The sequence below is a fragment of the Lepisma saccharinum genome, chromosome 21, assembly GCF_977018435.1.
Source record: "Lepisma saccharinum chromosome 21, izLepSacc3.1, whole genome shotgun sequence".
NCBI lineage: Eukaryota > Metazoa > Arthropoda > Insecta > Zygentoma > Lepismatidae > Lepisma > Lepisma saccharinum.
In genome coordinates this window covers 45107150-45134440 of record NC_139249.1, presented here as the reverse complement: position 1 = coordinate 45134440, position 27291 = coordinate 45107150, and the positions used below count along the sequence as shown (strand labels likewise).

At 41.0% G+C, this 27291-nt stretch overlaps 1 protein-coding gene across 1 annotated transcript in view; it reads right to left on the bottom strand.

Annotated features, from left to right (window-relative positions):
* LOC146003933 (histidine decarboxylase-like) overlaps positions 1 to 27291 on the bottom strand; it is a 128641-nt gene that overhangs the window by 64008 nt on the left and 37342 nt on the right. The window contains exons 2-5 of the mRNA XM_083142439.1: positions 26984 to 27097; positions 17952 to 18074; positions 13982 to 14116; positions 7435 to 7578 (exon numbers count right to left, since the gene is read on the bottom strand). Coding sequence (XP_082998565.1) covers positions 7435 to 7578; positions 13982 to 14116; positions 17952 to 18074; positions 26984 to 27097 — 516 coding nt within the window. The remainder of the gene's footprint in view (positions 1 to 7434; positions 7579 to 13981; positions 14117 to 17951; positions 18075 to 26983; positions 27098 to 27291) is intronic.

Below are 27291 nucleotides of genomic sequence, written 5' to 3'. Positions count from 1 at the left end.
TCGAGGTGACCCTGATTTCGCTTAACACTGTGGATCTAGGCTGGGAAGTCGATAAAAATCCCTGAAGAGGGGCAGCAGCCTCTTCAGTACTGGCCTAGAGTCGATGAGGACATTAGTCCAAAAGAGCCTAGAACCAGACAGTCACAGGCGGAGTTGGGGCAAAGGGGGAGTTTTTGCTGTCATTTTCGATAAGCTCTGTCTAAACAGCCGTATTGGAATGTTCTCGCCTTTAAAACAGGCGGAGGGAACAAAAAATATCTTCTTTGAAGGAGAAGAAGTACGAAGGGGAGGAAAAGAAGAACACGGATTTTGTGAAATGGATTTTAAAGGCGACGAAGTTTCGTTCCAGAAATCGCCGTCGGATGTATAAGCTTGCGAAGGTATTCGAATCTTAATTAAATCCCATGAGAGTGCAGATCCGCTTGCCCAATTTATCTTTGCTTCCAGTCCTTCCACCCCTTCCGTCTTCCTCCCTTCGTCCAATCTCCGTCTTCGATTGTTTCTTTTATAGTTGTCGCTGATGATGTTTCGTCTTCCGGCAAATCCCGTTGGCGGTCAACTCTGTCTGCAGCCTGAAAATCTTTCCCACATTTTCAATGTGCATGTTGCTGTTTGTTGACGTCCCACGTCTACTTCTAATAGGTCATTTTGAGCACGAAATATGTTACTATGTTCCATAATCTATATCGGTGTTCAAAGGTTTCATTAGAAAGGGTCCGATCCCCCTCCTCCAAAAGAGTTGACAAGAACAATAATGAATAAGAAAAATATTTGTATGCCGTTTACTGTGCAATATGAACTTTATTCATTTTCGTAGAGCTTGCAGGAAGATAATAATTTCTCGAATAAATGAGTGCAAGTCGCTGTGGCGGAGTGGTTAGCACATCGAGCTACGACGCCAGGGGTCCCAGGTTCGAATCCCGGCCTCGGAATTGACGTTTGTGAGTGTCCATTCTTCATGTCATCAATCATCCCAGTCTTCGTAAATTAGCCAAAAGTCGCACGAAAAGGGAAGTAAAATAAAGCAAATCAATCAATCGAATGATTGAGTTTTGTGTTGACAGTGCCTACGGAATGAATGCTTAATAATAGCAGTAATAAAAATAATAACAACAATAGTTTATTTTAAGTGCTGAACACAGTATATAACCTAATACAGCACTAAGTGTAATAAAATGTTACAGCGATAAAATAGGTACGATGTAGAATAATGCATTGATAGTAACATTAAATTTCAAATTTTTTGGAACAATTTATTCTACGATACCTCTAAAAATTAATAATTCAATAATGCAATGGCCAGATACATCATCACGTCCAATTTCTACAATTTATAACATATTATTATTTAAATTATCTATTAGTGTTTTTATTAATTCACTACCATTCTTACTATTTACTGAAATAAAGGAATATTTTTCTAGTGCTGTATTTCGGAACTTTGTAAACTATAGCTCTTATGAAATGGACACTGTCGATCTTTGATGATAGCATATTATGCACAAATACACTAATTTTGTTACTTATTGCAATTTAAGTGATTCCAACCACTCCTTATATTTAAATGTTACACAGGATGTTTTTGTTTTCACGTACAATAATCTGATACATAATTTCTTAACTGATTATATTTCAATTTCACGTGTGACGTGCCGTAGTCCTACTTAGTAAAAATACCAGAATTAATTGATTCATTTCGCCAGACATTACTGTTGCTTTTATTGGCAATGAATATTGTACTGTACTGTATGTTACATGTTCGGCAGTATTCAGTTTAATAAAAAGCAACCCATGTTTACTGAGACCTTTTTGCTTCTACTATCGTGTACTTTTCACCGTTTAAGTTTGCGCTATCACTTATGATACACCCTGTATACATGACATTGTCTATATTGTAGCGTGACGTCGGGTAAGGTACGGGATCGAGTCACGCCGGGACGTAGCTCAGATAAATACGATAGGTCTTAAGTTTGACTTGGCTAACCACCTCTACCCTTAAGGGAGCTGATGAAGGATTGTTGGGAGCCTGTGTTGTTGAACGCTACTCACCCCTTGCTGTAGGTCTGGCCCTCGGCTTCTGGCATCGGCGACGGTGACAGGTGCCCGCTGGAGAGATCGAAGATGACGATAAGAGACGGCAGGCAATTCGGCGACTTGTTTTATGGCTTGCAGATTCTTCGGCTGGCTTAATCCGGACTGCTTATGGACTTCTCGCTTGTTGCCGCCTCGCAGTGTCGCGATCTTTCAGCAGGCCGTCGTCCTCTTCTCGTCGATCAGTTTGGTGGTGATATTGGAGCGAAGTGAGAGATCGATTTACCGTCTCCAGCGGTTTTATACATTGGATTTGAGTCATAAGTTGGTGGACTTTGCACCTCCACTGTGCACCTGGGGTATCCCTGGATGCAGATGGAAATTTACAGTGGAGGTGCACTCACCGCTGGCGAGGGCCGTTGCCTTGCTGACTGTGCAGAGCCAAGTGGAAAGTTCTTGTTGCTCGGCTCTGCATTCGGTGGAATGTGGGGTGAATGAGCGTTCAACTTGCGAGCTTCTGAGCGATGTTTGAGGCAAATTAGTGTTTCTACCTTTATGCTCCCAATTCCTTCATCAATATATACCCTGTTCCAGCTCACTGTAGACCAAGCGAACGACAACAAGTCTCTGCGCAAGTAGTGACGCGAGACGGCTCCACCAATGAACAGGAACGGGATTGCGTAATGGACGACTGGAGTTACCCGCTTTTACTGGCTTTCACCACTCTATTTCCCTCCTCCTTCTCTGCCGCTATGCGAGGCCCTGCTCCACAGTTAGCTGGGACAGAGTATAGATCGTACCATCTGGCAAGAGGTGGTGGCACTACGATTCCGTGGCAGAGCTGCAGCAAATAAGCCAATGAATATTACCCGGAATGCGGCACTTCGATTACAGTGGGTGCAAAGAATGTCGCCATTGGTCCCTAGAACAATGGAAAGACATCGTGTGGACTGACGAATTACGCTACACATTGTGTCGATCTGATCGACGTTTGCGGACTTGGCGAATGCCCGGGAAACGGTTCTTACTGGAATGTATTGTCCCCATTTATTTATTGCATTATTTATTTATTTATTTTAGAAATTTCCAGTACAGCAGAAGCCATTTTAAACCAGAAAGAAACATGGTAAAAAAACCGGTAAAACTAGTGCTCAAAATGACATCAACAAGAGAACAAGACAAAACAAAACATAGCATTCCAGAAATCAGTTTCCCAAATTTCTAAAATAAATAAATAATGCAATAAATAAATGGGGGACAATACATTCCAGTAAGAACCGTTTCCCGGGCATTCGCCAAGTACGCAAACGTCGATCAGATCGACACAACGTGTAGCGCAATTCGTCAGTCCACACGATGTTTTTCCATTGTTCTAAGGACCATTGGCGACATTCTTTGCACCCACTGTAATCGAAGTGCCGCATTCCGGGTAGTAATCATTGACTTACACAATTTTTGTGTAAGTTGATGATAAAAGACGAATAACTGCTGAAAATATCTGTTTGGTTTGAGATGTGAAACTGGTTAGGAAGCCTATGGAATAATTAACGTTGTATGTGTGAGAGTTTGGGAGTTGTAGTGTGGAAAGTTTCCTTGCTCCGTGTTTTATGTCCACACATTCTGAGGGAGAGTTCGTGGAGTGGGATGCTACATCTCATGTTTCCATTTATGACCTAATCTAGAAATTTCATATCTGCAATGTATCTACGTGATTCTGGGGTATTAATATGCAAATTTTTGAGCTTATCTCTCTTGGATAGTGTCTTGGTGCCACTACTCTAAATCGAATAATGGAGAGGAGAAAGCTGAGAACATTGTCGATCTTGGACATATGAGAATGAACATCTACGTATATTCCAGATGGTGGACAGTATTCTAAAATGGGGGACACAAATGTTTTGAAGCTTATGGACAGTGCTCTTGGGTTATTGATTTTGGTGAATCTGTGCAGTGGGCCTAGCATACGTGTTGCTTTCTTTGTGATGGTTGAGATGTGATCTTCAAAAGTGAGTTTTCAATCTATAAGGATACAAAGATCTCGGTGTTCTGCTTCCGTCGGTAGAGGGAGCTCATTAAGTGTATAATTACTTTCAAGAATGTTGTTTCAGAGAAATTGTTCTGTGGGAGCATTTAGATGTGTTTATGGACAGTTTCCATCGTTGGAACCATTCAATTAATCTATTTATGTCATTTTGGAGAAGGTGCGTGTCTGATGTCTGTTTTACTTCCATAATAATCTTGAAATCGTCAGCGAACATTAGAATAGTGCTTGAGATGGGGGTATTGAAGAGGTCTGTGAGATCATCCAGATATAATGCAAATAAAGGCCAAGAACGCTTCCTTGCGGCACATCAGACATAACAGGAAGCCAGTTAGAATGAGTACGAGGAAGTATAACGCGTTGTTGTCTGTATCATAGATCGTCTTTCACTATTATTAACGTGTTTCCAGTGATGTTAAATCTGTCAGCTAATTTATGCAGTAAATAATGGTGATCCACTGAATCAAAAGCTTGGACAGATCAAAGTACACGACATCCAACTGATTACGATTAGTGATGACGCTTATGGCATAAGATTGTATAGAAGATAAATTGGTAAGGCATGAAGAATTTGGAAGAATGCCGTATTGTGCTGGGTTAATGTAAGTGGATGTGAATTTAAGAAGTCTATTTTATACAATTCTTCACAGACAATAGCAAGGTACGAGAGAAATGGACCTTTAACATGTAGTATCTTTCGCAACGCCAGATTTAAAAATAGGAATGATGTTTGATTTCTTCCATTGAGTGAGAAAGCAGCCTTCAGAAAAGCACCTATTGTAAAACATTTCAAGAGGAGTAGCTAGTGAGTGAAGGAATGTAGTAGGAATATTGTCTGGTCCAGATGCTTGGTTAGAAGAAAAGAAGGCAAGGAAGTGTAAGACTTCGCCTAGTTCTGTGAAGATGGTACAAAGAGAGTGAGAGCAGTCATATTTGATAGGTGGATGATCTAAAACATCATTCGAAACGTTTTTTTAAAAAGGTTTGATTGAACAGTTCAGCTCTATCATTACCAACAGCTGAAATGCCATTGTGTCTTAATTCCAAAGGGATGCGTTTGGATTGTTTCCGTGAATTTATCAATGTCCAAAACCTCTTTGGATTAGTAAAGAGTTCATTTCAAACTGTTTACACATGCGATGTATTTCTGATTCAATTTTTTTGTTGTGAAATTCGGCGGAGGTATGATGATAGTATGGGGCTGTTTTTCGAGGTGCGGTGTTGGTTCCCTGGTCTTGTTGCGTGGATCCCTGAATGCCGATGCCTATAGCGCATACGTATTCGACAACTCCGTGCACCCCACCTTGTGGCAACAGTTGGGAAGTGGCCCTTTTCATTTCCAGCATGACAACGCGCTCGTCCAAAAAGCGAGGGCCAGAAGAGAGTGGTTTGACGACATGGCAGTGAATGTACTCGACTGGCCACCTCAGAGCCCTGATCTGAACCCCATGATCATGTGGGATGAGTTGGAGCGTCAGTTCCGATCCAGGTCAAACCGCCCAACACCACCACCGTGCTGATCGCCATTTTGCAGGGGGAATGGAAGCGACCAGCTCCAGGTAAGCACATTCTTGCGGGTGCCCGTTCACATTATCGACAATATAGGTATGTTCTATGTCTACGTTTCGAGAGAGGACCTCTCCTCTCCTCTCGTAATTGGACGAGGAAATTTATTTTTGCTGGTGGTGGGAATCCAACTTACGATTGACCTGCGAGTTTACTAGTAACCTGGTGCATTAACCCACGCGGGAACCAGATGTAAGACAGCTACGTTAAACCGAAAGTTCCCTTAATACTGTTACACCTTGTGTGCTTGCCAATTGTTCGTTAGTGGTTATTTCATCAACAAAACTTCAATCAATAGAATGGCATCATCCACTTTCTGTCAACAAACCGAAGAAAGGCAAGCAAACTTTCTCCATCCACAAGACATTGACCACTGTGTTCTGGGACATACATGGTTCATTCTTTACTGAGTTCATGCGGCATGGTCAAACCTTCATTGCGATTATACACATATTGTGCGGCAATGAAGAGACTGAGAAGAGTCATTCAAAATCGCAGGAGAGGCCTCTTGATCATTATCCATGACAACGTGCGATCGCATATCGCCACAGATGTTTCGGTAGAAAATTTGGGAACACCGAGCCTACAGCTCTGATCCCGTCCCTAGCGAATATCATATTTTTACAAAATTTAAGGAGTTTTGGGGAGTAAAGCTTTGATGACTACAAAGAGGTCCTGCGAACGATATCTACATTACTCAATGGTTTGGCGGCAGAAGTTTATGACGATGGTGTACGAAAACTTGTACTGTCACTGTCATGAGTGCCTGTGTAGAAAAATAGCTAACGTTATGTACACTCACCGGCAATAAAAATGGGACACCTAGATCCTGAAATATTAGGTTTCCTGCATGGCGTTAGGGGTGTTGTCTAACTCAACGGCGATAATTTGATTTTAGTAGCAAATTTTCAATGGCAACTTCTACCAACGCCGTAGAGATAGGCAACAAACATAACGAATTGCAAGGAAACTAGTATTTCAGGATCTAGATGTCTCATTTTTATTGCTGGTGACTGTACATTCAGAGTAATTGGGTTTAGTTAAACTAACTTCTTTCGTTCTTTTTCTATTACCGAAACGGTAATACAGTAAACCTCGTTAATACGGACTAATTGGGGGGATAAGTTGACCGCTTTAACGAAAGTCAGGATTAACTTAAATAACCTAAAAGAATAGTAGAAAGTGTATTACAACTCCGTTTATAGCAACAAAACACGTTTATTATGGTGTATTTAAAGGGCATAGGTTTATACGGCCACGTATTATAATGACCAGAAGTTTACGAGAATATGCCGACGGTATTCCTGTGTCAATAAATCTGTGGGAAACACAATTTCGTCAGTGGTTGACTGCCTTTTCTTTCGGAAGTTCTCCCATGGACGTTGGATGTACTTATTCTTTGCCGTTACGGAGCAATATGACGAATGCGATTGTTGACTTCTAGAGACATTTAACACCTTGCATTCTGCTTTTTTTTCTGTCCGGATTAAGCGAAGTCCGGCTGATCGGGGTCCGGATTTACGAGGTTTTACTGTACCACTTTCTGGACGAGCCTCGTAGTATGAAGAAACTGATGATGCAATACACTGTCATAGACATATCCTTACATCTCAATAGACACCTGGAGATCAAAAATGTAAATAGAATACTAGAAGCATACCACATATCGTGCAATCCTCAGCCCGAATTCCATTCTCCATAAATTTTTTCCTAATTGCAGTAATCTTTCTGGCTTAAATCTCCTTAATTATTAAATTTCACATATGTATTTATTAAAGAGCTTAAATTATACTTACGAAGAATGGAACGAGTCCCTTCTCCCTGTCTTTGTGGATGGCTTCGATGAGCTTGTCTCCTCGAAGACTCAAGGAATCGTCGCTTTCGATGTATCGCATCTTCACCAAGCTTATCAGCCCGGCCTTTTCCAGAGAGGAATGAGCCTGTGAGAAAAAATAAATTGGATTATTTCCTGAACTCAAGGGAATCTACTGCTCTACCAAGAAGAGAAAACCCTCTTGCGCTGTCATCGAATTTTCAATCCTATGCGAGGGAACGGAGGCATGCTTGCCATGTATGTCATCTAGTTCTGCCCCTGCGTTGCCAAAATGTGTGGCGTTTTTCAACGCATCGTCGTCGCCTTTACTCGGAGCCAAGTGTTTGAGTATGCCCAAATGAAAAGGAGACCTTTGCTGTAGCGGCATTGTATCTAATCGAAGAAGGTAAATATGTTTGCCGATAGATGGTGCGGTGTTTGTCCCAGATTGCTGGTGTAGCGAAGGGCTTTGCCTGTTGTTTCCTCAGTTGGCGAGAGTTGTTTTGTGCAGACGGGTACATTATGGATTCCTCCAGATCAGCGCAGAGGTGATAGTGCTGCTCCAGGACAACGTTAGGCCACATGTGGCCAAGACGATCCTCGACCTGCTGAGATCATTTCAATGGGAAGTCCTCACACATCCACCATACAGCCTCGATATTTCCTCATGTGACTTCCATATCTTCGGTCCCTTAAAACAATCACTGAAAGGTCAACGATTCACCTGTAACAAGGAAGTGCAGAACATCGTGGAAAACTGGATCCGTAAGCAACCCAGGAGTTTCTACACTGAAGCCATCCACTCCCTTCCTACGCGCTGGGATCAGTGCATCAATATCAATGGCAATTATGTGTAGGTATCATGTTACACGCTATGTATTGAAAATATTCTGTAATATAATATTCTTTAGATAAAACCGTTGTCTCCTTTTCATTTGGGCATATCTTATATTATCACGAAGGAGAGACCGTCCATAGGGAAAGCAGAGACGTAATATTTAACGCTGTTGATTTTTTTTACAAAGAAAAGTTATACATATATATGGCAATACGGGGACACTAGTGTAACTGTTGACTGCAGGAGCAGTTAACAAATGACTGTCCATTTTAGTTCACGAGTTGGCCGCAGTGTTTCTCTTATTTGTAAGACTGTAGTTTTATGCTATTATTCGTTGCCCAGAACAATTTTGACTCGATGCTGAATACATACACGAGTAAGCCTAATTCTTTAGTCCCACGTAATTATAAAAAAGGGTCATTTGCAGACAGTCTTCTCATTTGGAACCGATTTCTGATGAAACCCTTGAATGTAATCTGGTTGAAGAGGAATATGACGTTTTCCTGACGTCAGATTTATTAAGCACTCGTGTTCGAGCTTTCTTGGATTGCGTTTGATACTTAATTCAAGTAATGGACCTCACCGATGGTATACTGGCTAACGTTGTCGCCTCCTTGTAGTCGAAAGGTCATGAGTTCGGTTTCTGGTAGATGCAGGATGCAAAATGCTTTCGATCATTCTTTAAACTTTTACGCCCAGTTGTTATTAGACAGACTGAGCATAAAACTGAGAAATCAGTCAATTATTCATGGACAGCCGATGGCGTGGAGGTAACGTCGTCGCCTTGTAATCAAGAGGTCCTGGGTTCGATACTGGCTAACGTTGTCGCCTCCTTGTAGTCGAAAGTTCATGAGTTCGGTTTCTGGTAGATGCAGGATGCAAAATGCTTTCGATCATTCTTTAAACTTTTACGCCCAGTTGTTATTAGACAGACTGAGCATAAAACTGAGAAATCAGTCAATTATTCATGGACAGCCGATGGCGTGGAGGTAACGTCGTCGCCTTGTAATCAAGAGGTCCTGGGTGCGATACCCGGCAGAGGCACATAGTGGTTCGTATCCCACTTTAAACTGTAGGCCCAGTCACGATTAGCTTATCTGTGCATTAAGTTGGGTTCAAACAAAAACTCAAAAGAAACCCTCAGTCACTTATTCTCATAGACATGATTAGGGCTAGGATGTTCATTACTAAGCATGTTTTTTTTTTTTGTAACGGTGATGTGGTCCTCAATATATAGAAATTCATATTATGAAGAAATTAATTAATTAAGGTGCATTTTAATGGCATATTTGGCCATTTCTACGTGATATAGCATATTTTGATTGATTATCGGCATATTCAGCATATTTTCGCTTTTTCAAGTAATATACAACCATTTTTGACGTGGGTTCGTTCTTACTCATATGTTCACTCAAGTTTTTCAATTTTTTACAATTATACATCCCAGTTTATTTTCTCAAATATGGTGAAAAAAATTTGAATATCTTCCTGCTGCTATGGACGAATCAGGAGTACCACTAGTGCACCAAATAGAAGTCGTGAATGAAATTGTCAATAACTTACATGGTGCTTATGGTGAAGTGGGACAACAAGTGTCAACGAAGATAAAGAAAGTTTTGGAAAAAAAAGAAAAAACAAATTGTACCATACATTGTGCTCTATTGAAAAAATTTCATTGGAAGAGAAATGTTCTTTCGATATTACAGAACTTGAACCGAATGCCATTGTTCACTTTAAATATGCTCGTCTTGTGTCAGCCGAAGTAGAAAGAAGCTTTCCTCAGTACATAAGGCTTTGTTGGTTGACAATAGGCAATCATTTTTATTTGAAAATTCACAGCAAGTATTCATTGTACATACATTGCAACTCAGGGCTCATAAAGTGAACTAAAAATAGTATGTGAAAATATCTCAGCATATGTTAAATATTGATGTTTGAGCAGGACCACGTAGAGGAGTGGTTAGCACATCGTGCTACGTGAGAGTGGCCACGAATTTCATCACATCATTACCCATCCCCATCTTCGCAAATTAGCCAAAAGTGGTATAAAAATCGAAAGCAATTCAATCAATCAATATTGATGTTTGAAACAGTTGAGTTTTCTTATTTTAGTGTTCTTCTTTTAAATAAATTAGGTCATAAGAGCATTTTTTTCATATTTTGATGATTTTTAGGTCATGAAAATTCTAGCCCTAGACATGATTAACAAAACGAAATTCACACGACGTTAAACAGCCTAACAACGAAGCCGCTCCTGTGACTGGAGCCACAATCTCTACCCGAAGCGTGTCAGTTCAAGCCCTGATCAGAGCACGAGCGTTTTATTGTGCTTTTTCTTTCACCTGCTTAATGCAAAAACCATTCTCATCGTGGCGATTATCCTACAGCAGCCATTCATAAACTGTGGTCCGCGCATAGGCGTCTCCTGAACGCATGCGGTGCATGCTGCGCATGCGTCAATTCTGGGAAAAAGGACAGCTTGCTCTGCTACGACATTAATGAGCATTTCTACATTCTAATTTCTTCATATAGGTAGGAGAAGTATTTATTTTACACGAGAGCGCTGAACTAAGCTTAGGGTAAGGACGGGGCAAACGGACATTCTAAGGATATATTGCAAGATAACTATCTAACTGTTTATTGAAATATTACAATTATGGTCGATATAGAAAGTGTGAACATTGAGCTAACAAATAGTACAATGTATAATTCAAAATAATGAACGTTGTCCTCTAAATTGTTAAATGAATCAGTGTGTGTAGCAGTGTCCGTTTGCCCCACCATGGCGGGGCAAACGGACATGTGAGAAGGGCAAATGGACACTAGCTCATTTATGGACTGTCATGTCTCTCACAAGAAGAACACACAAAGTATGGGTAATTTCCATTTGCAACGCACTTTACGTGGAACCAGACAGAACACACTAAGCACTGCACCCAGTGTTGACCCTGCTTGTACACAACGTTGCATACACGGCACACATCTTTTGCGGTGCGTTTAACATGCTTTCCCAGTCTTGTTGTTTGATTAGCTGCAGTCAGTTTTTCTCTTTGAAGCGAGCGACGAAAGAAGGATCCGTTAATAGGTGCGATTCCCCCGTTTTTCGTTTCCTGCTCGAGGTCCCAGAAGTTGATGGCAAGGGGTTGAGTTCTTGAAATCTTCCTTGGGATGAGGCATCGTCTGTCGCTAAAGGTTCTGGTGATCGCTGATCTTGACCATTCACTTCATGGACAGTTCCAGGAATAAATGCGTGCTCAGGCAGGCGTTTTGGATTAAATGGATGAATCCCACACGCATGAAACCCATTTAGTGCATTCCCCACTGTGACCGCACGATTCCAAGCCTCTGCAAAAATGCCACCAAAGGCACTTTATTGATACCTTTCCCCGGATTTCTTCGAACGTAAACTCTACAGCCGTCGTTGTAAAATGTTTTAAGTGGCCCAAAGAACGAAACGTCGAGCGGCTGAAGTTTGTGTGTGCTGTGTGGAGGTAAACACAGAAGGTACACGTTATTGGCTAATGCCTTCTCCAGAGTTGGTGGATCTGAACAATGCGATCCGTGTCCATCAAGAATGAGCACTACAGGAGCAGGGGGTTTGATACTAATAAAATGAGCAAACTATTCCCATTGCATGTAGCCACTATTCGAAAGAACTATTTTCGTCCCAGGAGGCATGCCAATTTCATAGTTCTCATTATATCTTTAACCCTTCATGCTAACAAAAGGAGGCACATAGTGGCCAGTTGCAGATACACATGCCACAACACTGATTGTTTCTCTCCTTTCACAATTCGTTTGGCTCACGACTTCTCTTGCCCCGCATTGATATGAATCGTTTTGGTTTGTAGATCAGTTACATGCCTGTCACGTCACAGTTGTATATGTTGGCAGGTTTGTCCCACATATTGTGTTCGTCTAGCAACTTTGATAAATTATTGTAAAAGATGTTAACACTTGCCTTAGATAATCCTTTAGCGCGAGCATATGACAGAGCCTCTGCAACATGCAAGCTGAGTTACTTGTGACGAGCTAAAAATCATTGTATCCAGTCCTTCCCTGCCATTTGTAGATCATTAAAGGAATGTGGCACACCATTTGTAAATGCATACCGATATATCAAACTGCGGAGTTCCTTATAGGTCAGACCATATCCTATAGAATCAAGTTTCAGAAGGTGCCCCACCAGTTGTACCTCCACTGCATTTGAAAGCGTAGTGTGCTGGCCAAATTTCGGAATTTGCACGTTGCTACTCACCCGTCTCTGTAAAGTGATCCGCGGAACAGACAATGTTCTTTCGGCTGTAGCTAGAGGCATGCCATCTTGTACTGCATTAACAGCCCTCTGCATATTGTCATCTGTCCAGGAACAGCGGTCTGTGGATCGTTCACGATGTCGCACTATCCTGTAACAAGGACACATTATTTTAGAAAGACATACATCTGAAGGGTAAAACATGCATTACATACAATTCACACATGCCCTTTCGACTTTGAGTTAAATGTAGATTAGTTGCTGAATTACATAATAACTTATAGTATTCAAATGATATGCACTTTAGGCATGTCCGTTTGCCCCAACACAAGCCTGTCCGTTCGTCCCGCCTGTAGCCTTGGGCTTTACATTTTCGAAAAAGCTCACCAGATGGCAGCAGCATGTTGCCACAGGCTGTGTATGTCGAGGAGGCAATGACATATCGACACTACAAAGCGCAACTTTGGCGGGACCATCATAATCCAAGCAATCCTTATGTTCCGCACACAGATTTTTGCTGTTTAGGTTTTTGCTAGTACAAATATCCTTACCTGGTCAGGTTTTACGCTGGATTGGCGTTCTTCTTCAAGATTTCAACCGATGTTCAACACACCTTCTCGCCAACGTTCTGCTTCAAATCACAACGCCAACCGATGGACTGTTGCAAACTTCAAAGCCAAATTATTCGTATTTTTCTTAGGGACTGTCCGTTTGCCCCGGTGTCCGTTTGCCCCGTCCTTACCCTATATTACATTTCTTGGATCTGAAGTGACGCATGCGTCAATTCTGGGAAAAGAAGTATTACTTTCTTTCACTTCAGATCCAAGAAATGAAATATAAACTTAGTTGAGCGCTCTCGTGTAAAATAAATTCTTCTCCTACCTATATGAAGAAATTAGAATGTAGAAATGTTCATTAATGTCGTCGCAGAGCAAGCTGTCATTTTTCCCACAATTGACGCAGGCACAGCATGCACCGCATGCGTTCAGCAGACGCCTCTGGGTCCGCGGTTTCCAGATCCAGACTGTTGTAATTTTTAGCCAAGTGTCAAATTGTTTTATAATTTTTAGGCGTTACCCCCACACCCCCTATAGGCCTTCATGGCGTGGTGATAAGCACAGGGGAGCACTTTATTATTTTTTTATGCATTAGGGAAGTATGTTTATGTAAATGAAGTTTAATTAAACTTTGAAAAGTTTAAAGGAAAGTAAATATTAGGCCTATATTATACCAATAAAATCATGGTAACATTACAAACTTCTGTAATTTGTTTACTGAATTAAGTATTATGTTGTGTGGCTAGTGCGTCCTTCAACATGCATGCGATATGCTGAGGGAGCCTCAGACACAAAAAAAGTTTGGGAAACCCTGTTCTACAGAGATTTTTAAAAAGAGGCGTTAACGTATCAGAAATAGTGAATGAAGGAAGTGTCTTACCTGGTCAGAGCAGTAGGCCACCAATCGACTGTTGATCTCTGCATCTTCAAGGTCAGGATCCTGCTGCTTGTAGCGCCGAATGGCTTCTGTTCGGCCAGCCAGCAGACTCACGAACGTTGCTTCGCTTGCAGTCGTCTGCAAGATAGAGAAGAATAGTCATCTTACAAACTAAAATGAACCAACCTTCGTGGTGGAGTAGTTAGCATAGCGCGCTATCATATCATGACTCATGCTCATCGTCGCGATGAGCCGAATTGGCAGAAAAGCAAACTAAATACCTGGACATCGGTCCCAGATATCTGGATATATGTATCCTAATTCGGATTCGGATATCCGAATTATCCCAATATCAGGGTGGTTTGCAAGATTCACACTGCCCATATATCCAGTGTGCGAAATCCCGGGGGGACAGTGGGGAATTCCCCCCACCAACGATCTTGTCCGGAAATTTCCTTTCAACCAAACTTTTCCGGAGGGAGTTTTTTTTCTTTCTAAGAACGAACATAAACAATTAGTTTGAGAGTCGAATATACTTTGCTGGAATAATATCGAAAACATACACAAAAAACGGACAATAAAGAGCCTCTTCTCTAAGGACACTGAATTGAACCCAGCAATCCGCAGAACACAGAAATTAGACCGACTTGTTATTTCTTTTCCATTTCTCATCGCCTTTCGCCAGCTTCCGCAAAGTATACAAATATTTATGAAACACCCAATAGAATTTAGTTGTGGATTTTATATAGGAAGCTATTATCTTCTTAATGCCTCTTAACTTTTGCCCCTCCTCCATAGTGACCCAAATTACTGTTCATATCATTGGTAGTACATTAAAATCTTCAATTAGCAATCGAATTTTAAATGAAGGACAGTCGATATAATATATTGTATACTTTATAATATAATTTTATTATTAAATAATTGACACATATTTAATTAAATATATATACCGCATTGTTGTGTGTGTGTGTCTTCTCCTCCCCCCCCCCAGCAATCTGCGGTGATTTCGCACCCTGCATATATCCAAGGTACGGATTACTCATCCTCATCTTTGCGATTATCCACAAGTGGCAGAAAAGCGAAGTAAAATAAACCAAATCAATCAATCAAGATACGGATTATCAACAAGTCATCGAAACTGTCCCTTTTATTATATCTATATTTACTTTATTTGAGTGTTTTTTTTTTTAAAGGATTTGTTTAAAATTGCTTAGAACATCTGCATCCTTGATGTCCATGTCTCTGGGTTACAAACATCTCCACACAACGTCTGTGGAATGTGTGGAGCAAGGCCGCACGTAACGGTGGAGAAGGGGAGAAAGCGAATGGGTGAAGCAAAGCAGGGCTAAAGCTGGTAGCTACAGCCACATTTCCGCTCCAAGCACTCACTTCCCCCCGCACAAAACATTGGTGGATCCCTCTCGAGTCACTACTTGCGCAGAGACTTGTTTTCGTTCGTTTGCTCCAGACATTCCCTGTCCACAGTGTAGAATAACCTTAAGAGAGGGTTGCATAACATTAAGGGTGGGTGATCCATTGTTTTGTGGCTGTACTAACGACTAGAACTGAGAAAAGGACAATTACGTGATTACACCTCCTTTGGCATGTTATGTCAGCTGTAGATATCTCGGGAACTTGCAGAGCTAGAGACACTGTAGACCGAAAGACTGACAAAATGCATGCTTTATCCAGGATTTCAACCAGTGTCCAACCAAAGCTTAAAGGTTAAATAAAGGTTTGATAAACATTTTGCATTAATTTAATAATTACATCAACATTTCATCAAATCACTATAATATTTGAAATCATGTTAAAAGTATAACTTATAATTTGGAGGTGGTCCACAGACATAATTAATGTTTTATATTCTTTCACATACAATAATCTTATTCCCATCTTCAGAATAACTGTAGGTCTATCAGAATTCATTACGTTAAAAGTAATTGGCAATAACTCGCATAAATTTTCAAAACATGAAAGCGAACAGATATATTTGATACATGATTTGAAAATTCTGAAAGTTAAAATCTAAATATACTTAGTGAAATATAATATTGTAATCGTTAACATAAATAGTGCACGCCGAATAAATGGTTAGATAATTAGGTAATTTAGGAAGTACCATTATTTGGGAATTTTTATAAAGACAATAATGTAATTATTTACCAGTTTACCAATAGTTACTATTAATATTAAAGGTAATACAATTTTACAATCCTTGGTCTACTAAAAGTTGAACCTCTCTTATAATTTCCCTATAACTACGGCTGTGATCTTCAGACTTTGTCCGCTTTCTCTCTGTCGAAAAATACATATAATTATGAATTTGAGAATCACACCGCCCTCTTGTGTCCACCTTCAATGCAAAGTAATTATAAAAGATTGGAACAGTTGTACGTGCTCATTAAAAAAATATTTGTGATAGAAGTAGTACTAAAACCATAGTCATCCTAAAAATGTATACAATTGGGCAAAGTTTAACCTTGGATCAAGATTTCATTTACAGTATTATGTCCAATTAGCTACAATCCGGTTGCAGCTTCTCTCGATAAAATAGTGCACTAGAGTCATTATTCATTGATGTGGTTGTTGCACAACGAAATGGAATGGAAATTAAAAATAAGCGACTGATTGATAGGTTTTCCTCGTGAAACAATATCAGGCGTTTGGGTGTTGAAATACTCTAAAGCCATTTCTCACTTTCAATAATATAATTCGCTCTTGGGGTTATTTGTCGTGAAATAATCGAGCGGTGGTAAACTCACCTGTTCATGTCGGTACCCATTAATACTAGACGTATTGGTATCAGATAGTAAGTTACTTTTCTGGACTTTGTGTACTTCGCGGTTCTGAGAAAAATCCGCGCGTTACTTTCGTGGTCTAATTATCTTGAAGAATTTGCAAAATTTGACATTTTCATTAATTTTGCACCAGTATTGTGCAAAAAAATTGATTTTGCGATTAAGTAATTTTAAAATATTTGGGTGTAATTCTTGAATATTTGAAATCAAAGCTATGGTAAATGTTGCATATAATTACAAAGGAATACATATTACAATGAAAAACACTGGTATTAAAGGGACATAGATAGTGGTTCCCAGTAGGTCCACACAACATATTGGCCAACGTTTAATCTCGTGTTAAAATGGTGTTGATTACAATTTGTCTGTGTTATTTAAATTCACATAGCTAGATAATTTGTAGCCACAGGCAAAATTGTGGTTTGGCACCCGCCTCACATACGCAGAGAGGGCAATATAGAAATTTTTTCATTGAAGTCCACTTTATCCTTACGATAGGCCGATCGGAATTTAACCTTGAGTTTTAATTTGTATCCGTTCCACGGTGCAATATGCCACAAAAGGCAGAGAACCTGCGAGCTACGACCCTTTGAGAGAATATGTTTTTGGTTGCTTTGTTTACTTAATTTACTTCTGATCTGATCGTTCGGTTACTATGGAAATGGGAAGAATTATGACACACAATAATCAATAATTACCATCTATTGCCACTTTATCACTATTTTTTTAAAATAATAATCTCTAGAACATTGAAGTAAGCTTAGTTCCTGTTTGCTGTTTATAATAGCCTATCCCTCGCTACGGGTCTGTTATTTTAATACCACTGAGGTTAAATGTTGACCAAATTGTCTTGTTTATTAACTGCTACCACAGCCTGTGTCGTTTTAACAGCAATGTAATATTAATAAGTATTCTGAACAACTTTTAATTGTTACTACAGTTTTCAAGCATGGGTATTGGTGAAAATTGGAAAGAGTACTGGCAATCTTATTGGCATCAGTTCTAAAAAATACATATTTAATTTTGACTAAGATAAATAGTCATTCTCTCTCAGAGGCACTTGTGTCAGATTAACATCCGACTTAAACAGATTCATGTTTTACTTGGAAGTGCAAGCATTTACTTGTAACTACACCATGATCACACACATTCGATCGAACGAAACTTACCTGAATGACACCTCCTCCTTGACTATCTTTAGTTGTATGAAGGAATTCGTCCGGTAAACCGATCATCTTTCCTAGCCAATTCATAACAATGGTTTCGAGTTCGGTGCAAGCTGGACTTGATGCCTAAAATATAAATCACGCACGACATAACCAAATGAAGTAATTAATATTGATTTCAATTGAATCTATTGTTAGATGAGATTAGGTTAGCTGTTGAACTTTACCTTCAAAGTAAAAAAAAATGAAACAAACGCCATTGCAAATATTTGATCCACAAGGAAGAGGCAGTGACATAATGCAAGAAAAACTACAACATTTGTAAGATAGCAAGACACGAACTACCTGATTTTGTCGTATATAGAATTTATCTTGTCTCTTATCACTAATTTCTGATTCATATTATGAAAAATGGTACGTTTTTACATTCTTGGATTGCCAGCTGTAGAATAGATAGATGAGATTAAATATCTAACGCAATTTGAGACCTGTAAATGTTCGAATATAATTTACATGTGCTCTGTTCCTATGGGACACATTTTCGAGCAGATAGTTAACTATATTTATAATATAATAAATTTATGTGGCATAAGCTAACCTCCGTATTTCCATACTAAGTACAGTGGGATCTATAAATATTACCAAGCAAATTGTCCATCACCACGTTTACGCCCTTTGTTTTATGCAACGGGAGCTTCAAGTGACACAAAACACCAAACAATCTACTTACAACCTCTGAACCAGCATACCTAGAAATACGGTCCTTACAAATATATAGCAAGAAGATGAAAACCAACGAAAATAGTCATCGATAATTTGCTGAGCAATACTTATGATTCCCACTGTACAAGTTTCATAGCTATCACTAAGCCATGGTTGAAAGTTTCAAATTTTGGTACATAGAATCAGGCATCTCGTGACAAGATGTAAAGTGTTAATGATGAACGTTAATGGATGATATTCAGCGAATAACTTCCCCCACAATTCATTGCGCGAAATCACGCTCCCGGCGCCATATTTCGGGCAAACAGATCAGATCCCGCGTTTAAACTATGTCGGGTAAGCATTGTGCTTAAAGTCTTTGCCGAATTGATTCAAGGTGATTATCACGTTGATATGAGGAATGTATATACAGGGTGTTGCAAAAAACCTGTAACAACGCTTGGGAGGTGATTTGACAAGTAAAAACAAGGAAAAAATGCCATGTGAAAAAATGTCGAAATCGGCACCATTTGTGAGTGACAGGCGTGCGAAAATCGCCTCACACCATGTGTAAAGTGCAATAACTCAAGAAGGAAGAAAGATATCAATGTCGGATTAAAAGAATACAAAGAAAGTCGTGTCTGACGAATACAATGGTGCAGCAATTGAGGCCCAGTGTAAATTGCGCAAGGGGACTCTCAAAGAAAGTCGGCAATCACCTGATGGAAAATATGGGAAATTTACTACAATTTTCTACATAATGTTGAGATCGGAATATAGGCATTAAAAAATGACGACGTATGCCCACATGTCCCACCACTGCTGGGACACCGTCCCACACTCGAGAAATAGGAAAATAACTGCAAATCTCCTGTTGTACACGGTTCACATTGCGGTATGAAGAAGAAAAGAAACAAATTCGTCGCATGTCCCACTACTGCTGGGACACCATCCTAAATGGAAAAGAGTACGGGAAAACCATAAAAAAACGTTTTCAATCCCTTAATGGTGACACACAACTTTGCAGTACGAAAAACAAAAGTTAAACAATGGCCACATGTCGTCAGGCTGTACATATTACAAGATAGCTCCCCAAAGAAAGTGGGTAATCCTCGAAGGAATAAAGACGGAGAATGGCGAGAAAACGCACACAATGGCATGTAACATTTCCAGCCACAGCACATCTTGAAGGGATTCCACTGAGAAGCAAACAACCTCCGCACATGCAGATCGACGGTATGAACTACAGCGATCTCCACAATCTTCACTCGCACCTTTCGCTAAAGGACACTATGCTGTGCTTATAGGGGCTCACAAGCACGGATATACTCAGAGAGGTTGTTGAAAATGTCCGCCATTGACTTCAAGACAAAGATGGTATCGGCGAAGCACTGATAGTCTGGTACGCGCAAATACCTCTGGCATGTCACAAATTGTCCCAGCAGCGGCACTAACACGAGCAACGAGGTCCTCAGCACTTTCCACAGGAGTTTCATACACGAGCCTTTTCATTTCTCCCCACACAAGGAAATCCAATGGTGTGAGGTCGGGGGAACAAGGTGCCCACGGTAAAGGTCCACCCCTGCCAATGCAACGATCGCCGAAAATATCGTTGAGTAAGGCCCTGGCTCCCCGGTCGAAATGTGCGTGGGCACCGTCATGTTGAAACCAGATACGTTGTCTACCTGCCAGTGGCACGTTTTCCAAAAGTTCAGGTAATACGTCATGTGGAAACACCCGATAATTCCTACCACACAAAGCAGAGGGCAAAATGTACGGGCCTATCAAGTGGTCACCTACTACGCCACACCACACATTCACTGCGAACCTATGTTGATGATGGCGCACAATGATTGCATGCGGATTGTCCATATCCCAGACGTGGCTGTTGTGGCTATTGAACATGCCGTCCCTGGTGAACATTGCCTCATCGGTCCACAAAACTATTGTTGGGAATCTGGAATGGCAAGAGTTCGTTGCACGTACCATTGGCAGAAATCCATGCGTAGGGGAAAGTCCGTGGGCAGTTTGTAGTGCACCTTATGCAATTTGAATTGGGGCAATCCCTCCTCCTGAAGAACGCGGAACACATTGCTATGGTGAGTTTGTCGCGTACGAGTAATGACACGTGTTCTGGTGCCAGGACGGTCTCGTAACGCGTCCAACACGTCCTCTTCCAATTGCACAGTGCGCACAGTGCGGGGTCTTCCACAGTCCCACCTAGGGGGTAGTAGAGATCCAGTTTCACTCAGTCGAGCATCAAGTCTTTGAAAGAGTGCATGTGCTGCTAACCGCCTATTGAGAAGACGTTCGTGATACGAATGCAGTGCTTCACGGCTGTTTCGGTTTGCCTCTCCATAAACGAGATGCATATCAGCAAGCTCGTGGGTAGAATACTGCACCATTGTCCTGTTCGAGAACTGCCCAGCAACAGGGGCACTTTCCATCCGAGTGACGGATCACAACTACCGTGATTAGCACCCACGTAATGTCACACAGTTGTTGCAAACCGAGAAAGAACACTGGAAAATGTACTCTACGTACAACACTCCTTGGCCCAATTCAACCACACACACACACGCCACGCTGCGACACGCAGGACAGACAGGAAGGACAACGGTCGACTACACTCTGTACGTAGTATCCACCAACACTAATACGTAACAGGTGACCTACACTCCCAACGCCTCTAATGGGGCTTTCTGTATCACTTAGCTGAAGTCAATCTCAGTGTAATCTGACGGCATAACTTCATTTTCTGGTGAATTTCCTATTTCCCGAGTGTGGGACGGTGTCCCAGCAATGGTGGGACATGTGAACATACGTCGTCATTTTTTACTGCCTATATTCCGATCTCAACATTATGTAGAAAATAGTAGTAAATTTCCTATATTTTCCATCAGGTGATTGCCCACTTTCTTTGAGAGTCCCCTTGCCCAATTTACACTGGGCCTCAATTGCTGCAGCATTGTATTCGTCAGGCACGACTTTCTTGTATTCTTTTAATCAGACATTGATATATTTCTTCCTTCTTGAGTTATTGTACTTTACACATGGTGTGAGGCGATTTTCGCACGCCAGTCACTCGCAAACGGTGCCGATTTCGACATTTTTTCACATGGCATTTTTTCCTTGTTTTTACTTGTCGAATCACCTCCCAAGCGTTGTAACAGGTATTTTGCAACACCTATATATAAAATATCGCAAATTTCTCGCTGTTCCGTGCGAATATATTTATTTACCCGAATTCATGTTCTTTCTTCCCAAATTGCACTCTGTGATGACGTCAAGTTAAGTATCGTCCCTTTAAAACATCTCGTATTATTAATAAGTTTCTAATTCACCTACACTTTTAGTAGTTACTGTAGAAAATGCACCGTTAATATTTAACTGTCTGCCTGTTCATTTTCCAAAAAGCTGGACACAACCGCTAGTTACTTAAATTTGAATATTTTATCATGCATAAAGATTATTTTAAAAATTGAGCCATTAAAATTACACCAGTAGGGTTAACTATGTTATGGCGGTTATTACTTTTAAAACGATCATGGACATTTTACTTCAGTTGGATGGCAGCGGACTGGCATTTCTCCTGTCAACTTCTTTTTACAGAGTACATGTAGAATTTAATGTTAAAATGCTGTACAATTGTATATTTCTTCTGTCTAAAAATGATATTATGGGTTAGGAGTAGATAGCTGAAAATCCGTTTAGGTATTTATCCCCCTCTTCCCCCCGTAAAGATTTAAACTGGAAGTTGAACTGTAATGGTCTTTACCTTCATTCTTTCCTAACTTTTCCCTCTCATTTTTTCCGAAACTCATTATTTCGCTCCCCGCAGTGCCAGAACCAATATTTGTTCTTTCTATCGACTGGGGCGCCACGGTGTGTTTGAGAGTGGCGTCTTTTCTCTTGCCCCATCCCACCAGCCTTGTCCCTTAAATCCACGAAGGGAGAACGGAAGGAAGCGTAATCTAAGCATCAGGAATAGTAGGTTGACAATGTTTGATTTCCAAAGCAAGAAGGTTCTGTGTCTGGATTGGGATATTATGTTGGTAAAGTTGCATTTCTTTGATTTTGATTTGATTCGATTTGCATTATTTTACTTCGCTTTTGTGCCACTTTTGGCTAATTTGCGAAGATGGGGATGAGTGATGATATGATGAAAGTAATGAATAGACAGTAACAAACATCCATGCCCAGGCCAGGATTCGAACCCAGGACCCCTGGCGTCGTAGCGCGATGTGCTAACCACTCTGCCACGGGAACAGGCTGCATTTCTTTGATTGGTTGATTTGGTGTTTTAAGTCCACTTTGTGCAAAGTAAGGCTAATCGGGACTGGACCTACAGTTTTAAAGTGGGATCCGAACCACTATGTGCCTCCACCGGGTTTCGAACCGGGACCCCTTGATTAAAAGGCAACGACCCTATCACTGTGCCATCGGGGAGGCTGCATTTCTTTGATTCTTCATTGTTGACGAATATAAAATTATCGAATGTTATGTGACAGTCAGATTTACCGTCGTCATTATTATTATTATTACTCTAACAATTAGCCGTAAAAAATGTGTTGAATCAGAGTGTTGAGTGTTTTAATTTGTAAGAATATATATTTGATTTGCCAAGCCGACGGGAGGAAGGAGACGTTCGCGTGTCTTAAGGGCGAGCACCTGAAAGGTCACGTTATGCGTCTAAAGCTTAGGAAATTCGACCGTAATGACAACCATTTAAATATCTCGGTTTCCAGCGGCCAGATTTATGTGAAACTTTTACCAGGGCAGCATCATGTGTGCAAGGACGGATGTGTGGAGTTTCGTCGCGATCAAGCAACAATTACGGATGCCAGATCAAATTGGTTGTAATTGATCAGTTTATGGGCACTGATTGCAGTTAAGCTATGTGCGACAGCAAGGCGGAAGCTTAATCCGCAGAAACCAAACTTCGAGCACGACACGTCCAGGTTGGGAGACAATAGAGCGAAGTGGAATGACCTCTCCGGAAGCGTCCCTTCAACGAGCGCCGAGCGTCCTTTTTCAAAATCCAAATAAAACGAAGGACATGGTTTTTCGACACACACTCTTACCGCGATTCTTGTAGCGAGAGCACCTCCGTGCCACCTCTCCGTATACAGTTTTGCCGCTATTCTCGTAGCGAGAGCACCTCCGTGTTACCTCTCCGTATACAGTGGACTTTGTTGTGTTTCGCGAACACCAGTGTGTGATAGGCAGTAAGTCTATACGAGTGCGCTTACTTCAACCGCTGCAGGAAGTTGAAGCGAGACTGTGTTTCCGTGATAATCTTACGCCATTTATAATTTTTGTGAAACGAGGAACGTCGAAAATTATGGCGGGCTAGAGGAAGAAGAGAGATGAGGGCGTTGGCTCGATTCGCCCGATGTCAGACAAGACTACGACCCATGCCTACAACATGCCAAGAAACGACGAGCTACGCCGCCTGATGCCTACCAGCCGCCACGGAGAGAGAGAGAGAGATGTCGAACGCTGCCCTGTTGACGTCCCGACGCGCCGACGATGCCTACCAGCCGCCACGGAGAGAGAGAGAGAGAGATGCGAACGCTGCCATGTTGACGTCCCGACGCGCCGACGATGCCTATCAGCCGCCACGGAGAGAGAGAGAGATGCCGAACGCTGCCATGTTGACGTCCCGACGCGTGAGATCGTCCGACGGTGATGGAGAAGACAACGACGAGCCAAGAACGACCGCCCAGATGCGACGTCCGAACCACGCCAGACCACGGAGATGTTCACCGATCCGAGAGGGAGAGAAGCCGAGGAACCAGATGTATGAACGCTCTTCGCATCTTCATCTTCGCGACCAAGGAAGGATAGGAAAACCTTTCGTGTGAATACTATGTGTTTTCAATCGCCCATAAAGAAGCCAGGATGCACCTCGGAAGCTGAGAGATGGTAATGTATTCATCTGTGTGAATGTCAACACGTAACGGCCCGATTGATTTAGAGAACGCCCTTGAAATTCGTCAACATTTTGAAAACGCCCACACAACTCGAAAATTCATACCAAACTCCCGTCCCGCTTGTCATTTGTAATTTATCTGTCTCAGGTCAATTTTACTTATTTCTTGTGATTTTTTTTAATGATCTTAAATTCATTGTTGTTTGTGCTCCTTTGTATTTGTTTAAAGTGCGTACTATTAGAGTAAAGCGCCGCCCGCTTAATTGTTTAATCTACTTGAGGTTTGTTCATTTTTATGTGCCAGCGCTGTGTCGCTGCTAGCTACGTCAGGTCGCGTATGTGATTGTTTGTTAAAGTATTTGCCTGGTAATATGAATTGCTTGTCGCGGCGAAGTGTTTAAGTCCCGCCTGCTTGAGAGTATATGTTGCGTCACTCAACGGAGGTTATTGTTATGTTTAAAACCACGTGAGGTCATGTAAAAGGAAAACGTCCGCCCACGTGAGCGTAATTGCCGTTGAGACGCCTTTGTTTATGCTGGACAAATAATGTATTGTCACCGCGCCGACCTAGTTTTTTTAAAAAAGGTGAACTTAAGTAAGGGCTGGCTAGGATTTGAGTAGCACTGGAGCAAAATCACAAATGACCTGATTACACAAAAATTCGAGGTAAAATTAATTGAGAATGCAATAATTAGGGCTCGTCGTCATAAAACCTGTACATGTCAAGTATCATTTTTTGTGTTGATGACCCCGAAAGGATTGAATCTGAGAGAGAATGTGTGAGTGAAAGAGGGGCAGATGTAAATTGATTTTTGTTGGTTATGACTAGAATATACTTTTTATTTTCATGTTAATTTTGGGCTACATCATTTCGTACGCATGTCGCTACCCGTGATTTTCGGGTATGGAGCTAGCCGCTTCCCGGCTACACGTAAAGAGGTGGTAATTTGAAAGTATATATGTTTTTGTTTTCTATTCGATATGGCTAATCACTATGCACTGTTGGTCACCGGTTCCTACACACGAACTCAACCTGGACCGTAACGCTATCTCACTTGTCCGAGGGAGATTTTGCCGCCTCTATCTAGGTAGTGGTAGCATTTGTTTTCCCGGGCAAGGGAGGGTGTTTCACAGTTATGCCATTTATCCTATTCCAATAAACACTAAAATAGAAGTTATGAACTTAAGGAAGGAAAAAAATGTTTCTTTCTAACCGTTGGTTCTGTGTTTTGTGAAGGTGACACCCAGTGGCGGCGATTTGGTTCCAAAACTAGAGGGGGCATGGTGTCAAAACTGGGGAGGTGGCAAGGACAGTTCACTTTCCCTTGGTAGATAAATTTAGCACAGTGCGAGGGCAAAAGTGGCAAAAAGTGGGAGAGGGGCAACTGCCCCCCCGCCTCGCCTCCCCCTAAATGCCTTATTACTCAAATATGTATACATACACACAGAGTCAACTCCGGATATATTGAACTCGTTTATAGTCAGTGCCAGCCCTAGGGAGGGGGCAGCTGGGGCACTCATTTGACCAAAGTCGCGGCGCTCCAGGGAACCCATAGCGCCAGAAAAAAAAATACGATTTACGAGCTTTAGGGAGCTGCTGATTCCAATTAACCAACTAATCTGATTTTTCTTGACTTGATTGATAGTTTGGACATACTTGGAAATAGGCTATCCAAAATTACTGAAATCAGTACTACACAAAAATGTGATCAAATATATCAATAAAAACAAATACACATATAAAATAAATTATTGAACTTATACAAATTTGGAATGAAATGACGTAATAAACTCAGTGCTTATCAGGACTTTGTCAAAAATTTTCAACAGTTCATACTTCTGATTTGTCCCTTGGGTTCTAAATACTCTTTATCTCTAGTTTGACGTGTAGGTATCCTGAAACCGGTTATTCACAAAATGTATACAATGTCAACAAGACAATTCAACTGAATGTTATTACTGACAAACTAATCTAAGTACCATAGGCACCAGCGAAAAATAAGACATTCAATAATACTTTTATATATTATTTCCTTCCTATATTATTCACAATTAAGAGTTAATTAAGCAATCCCCATGTTAATAATAGTAGACGAGGTGAGAATTTGTATCGGGTTTTGGGATAATAATGATAATTGTATTTTCACCTGACTGTTATTATTAAGAAGCTTATCTACAATGGGTAGATAAGCGCACGAATAAGACATTCAATAATAATAATAATGGAAAACGAATAGATAAGACAAAGTAGGGTGAAACTAGAATAATAGCCAATTGCTTCCGTTGTACACAACCTCGAAACAATAGCACAAACTGGATTGCATATCCTCACTGTATGTTTTAACGATTAAAGAATTAATGTCAAAACAAGTCTGGTTATTTGTTGATCTATACTTACCCAGGTGAAACCAGAACAGTTGATGGCGTCTGCCAGCATGTCTCCTAGAAGCGACGGAAAGGAATTCAAGGCTGGGAAGTACGCGTGCATGTAGGGACTTTGCCAGTGTGTAACCTGGGAAGAAATTAAACAAAATTAAATATCTCGTACATCAAAGGTGTAAAGCCACATGCAATTATATTCAGTATTATATTTGAAACAGGATTTGAAAAATGTACCAAAAACTGTAATGGAGAATGTAGTTGCATGCAAGCAGGCTTAAGGTGTTCCAGACAAGGGGCACGAATTCCATTCTTGTTTTCACGAGC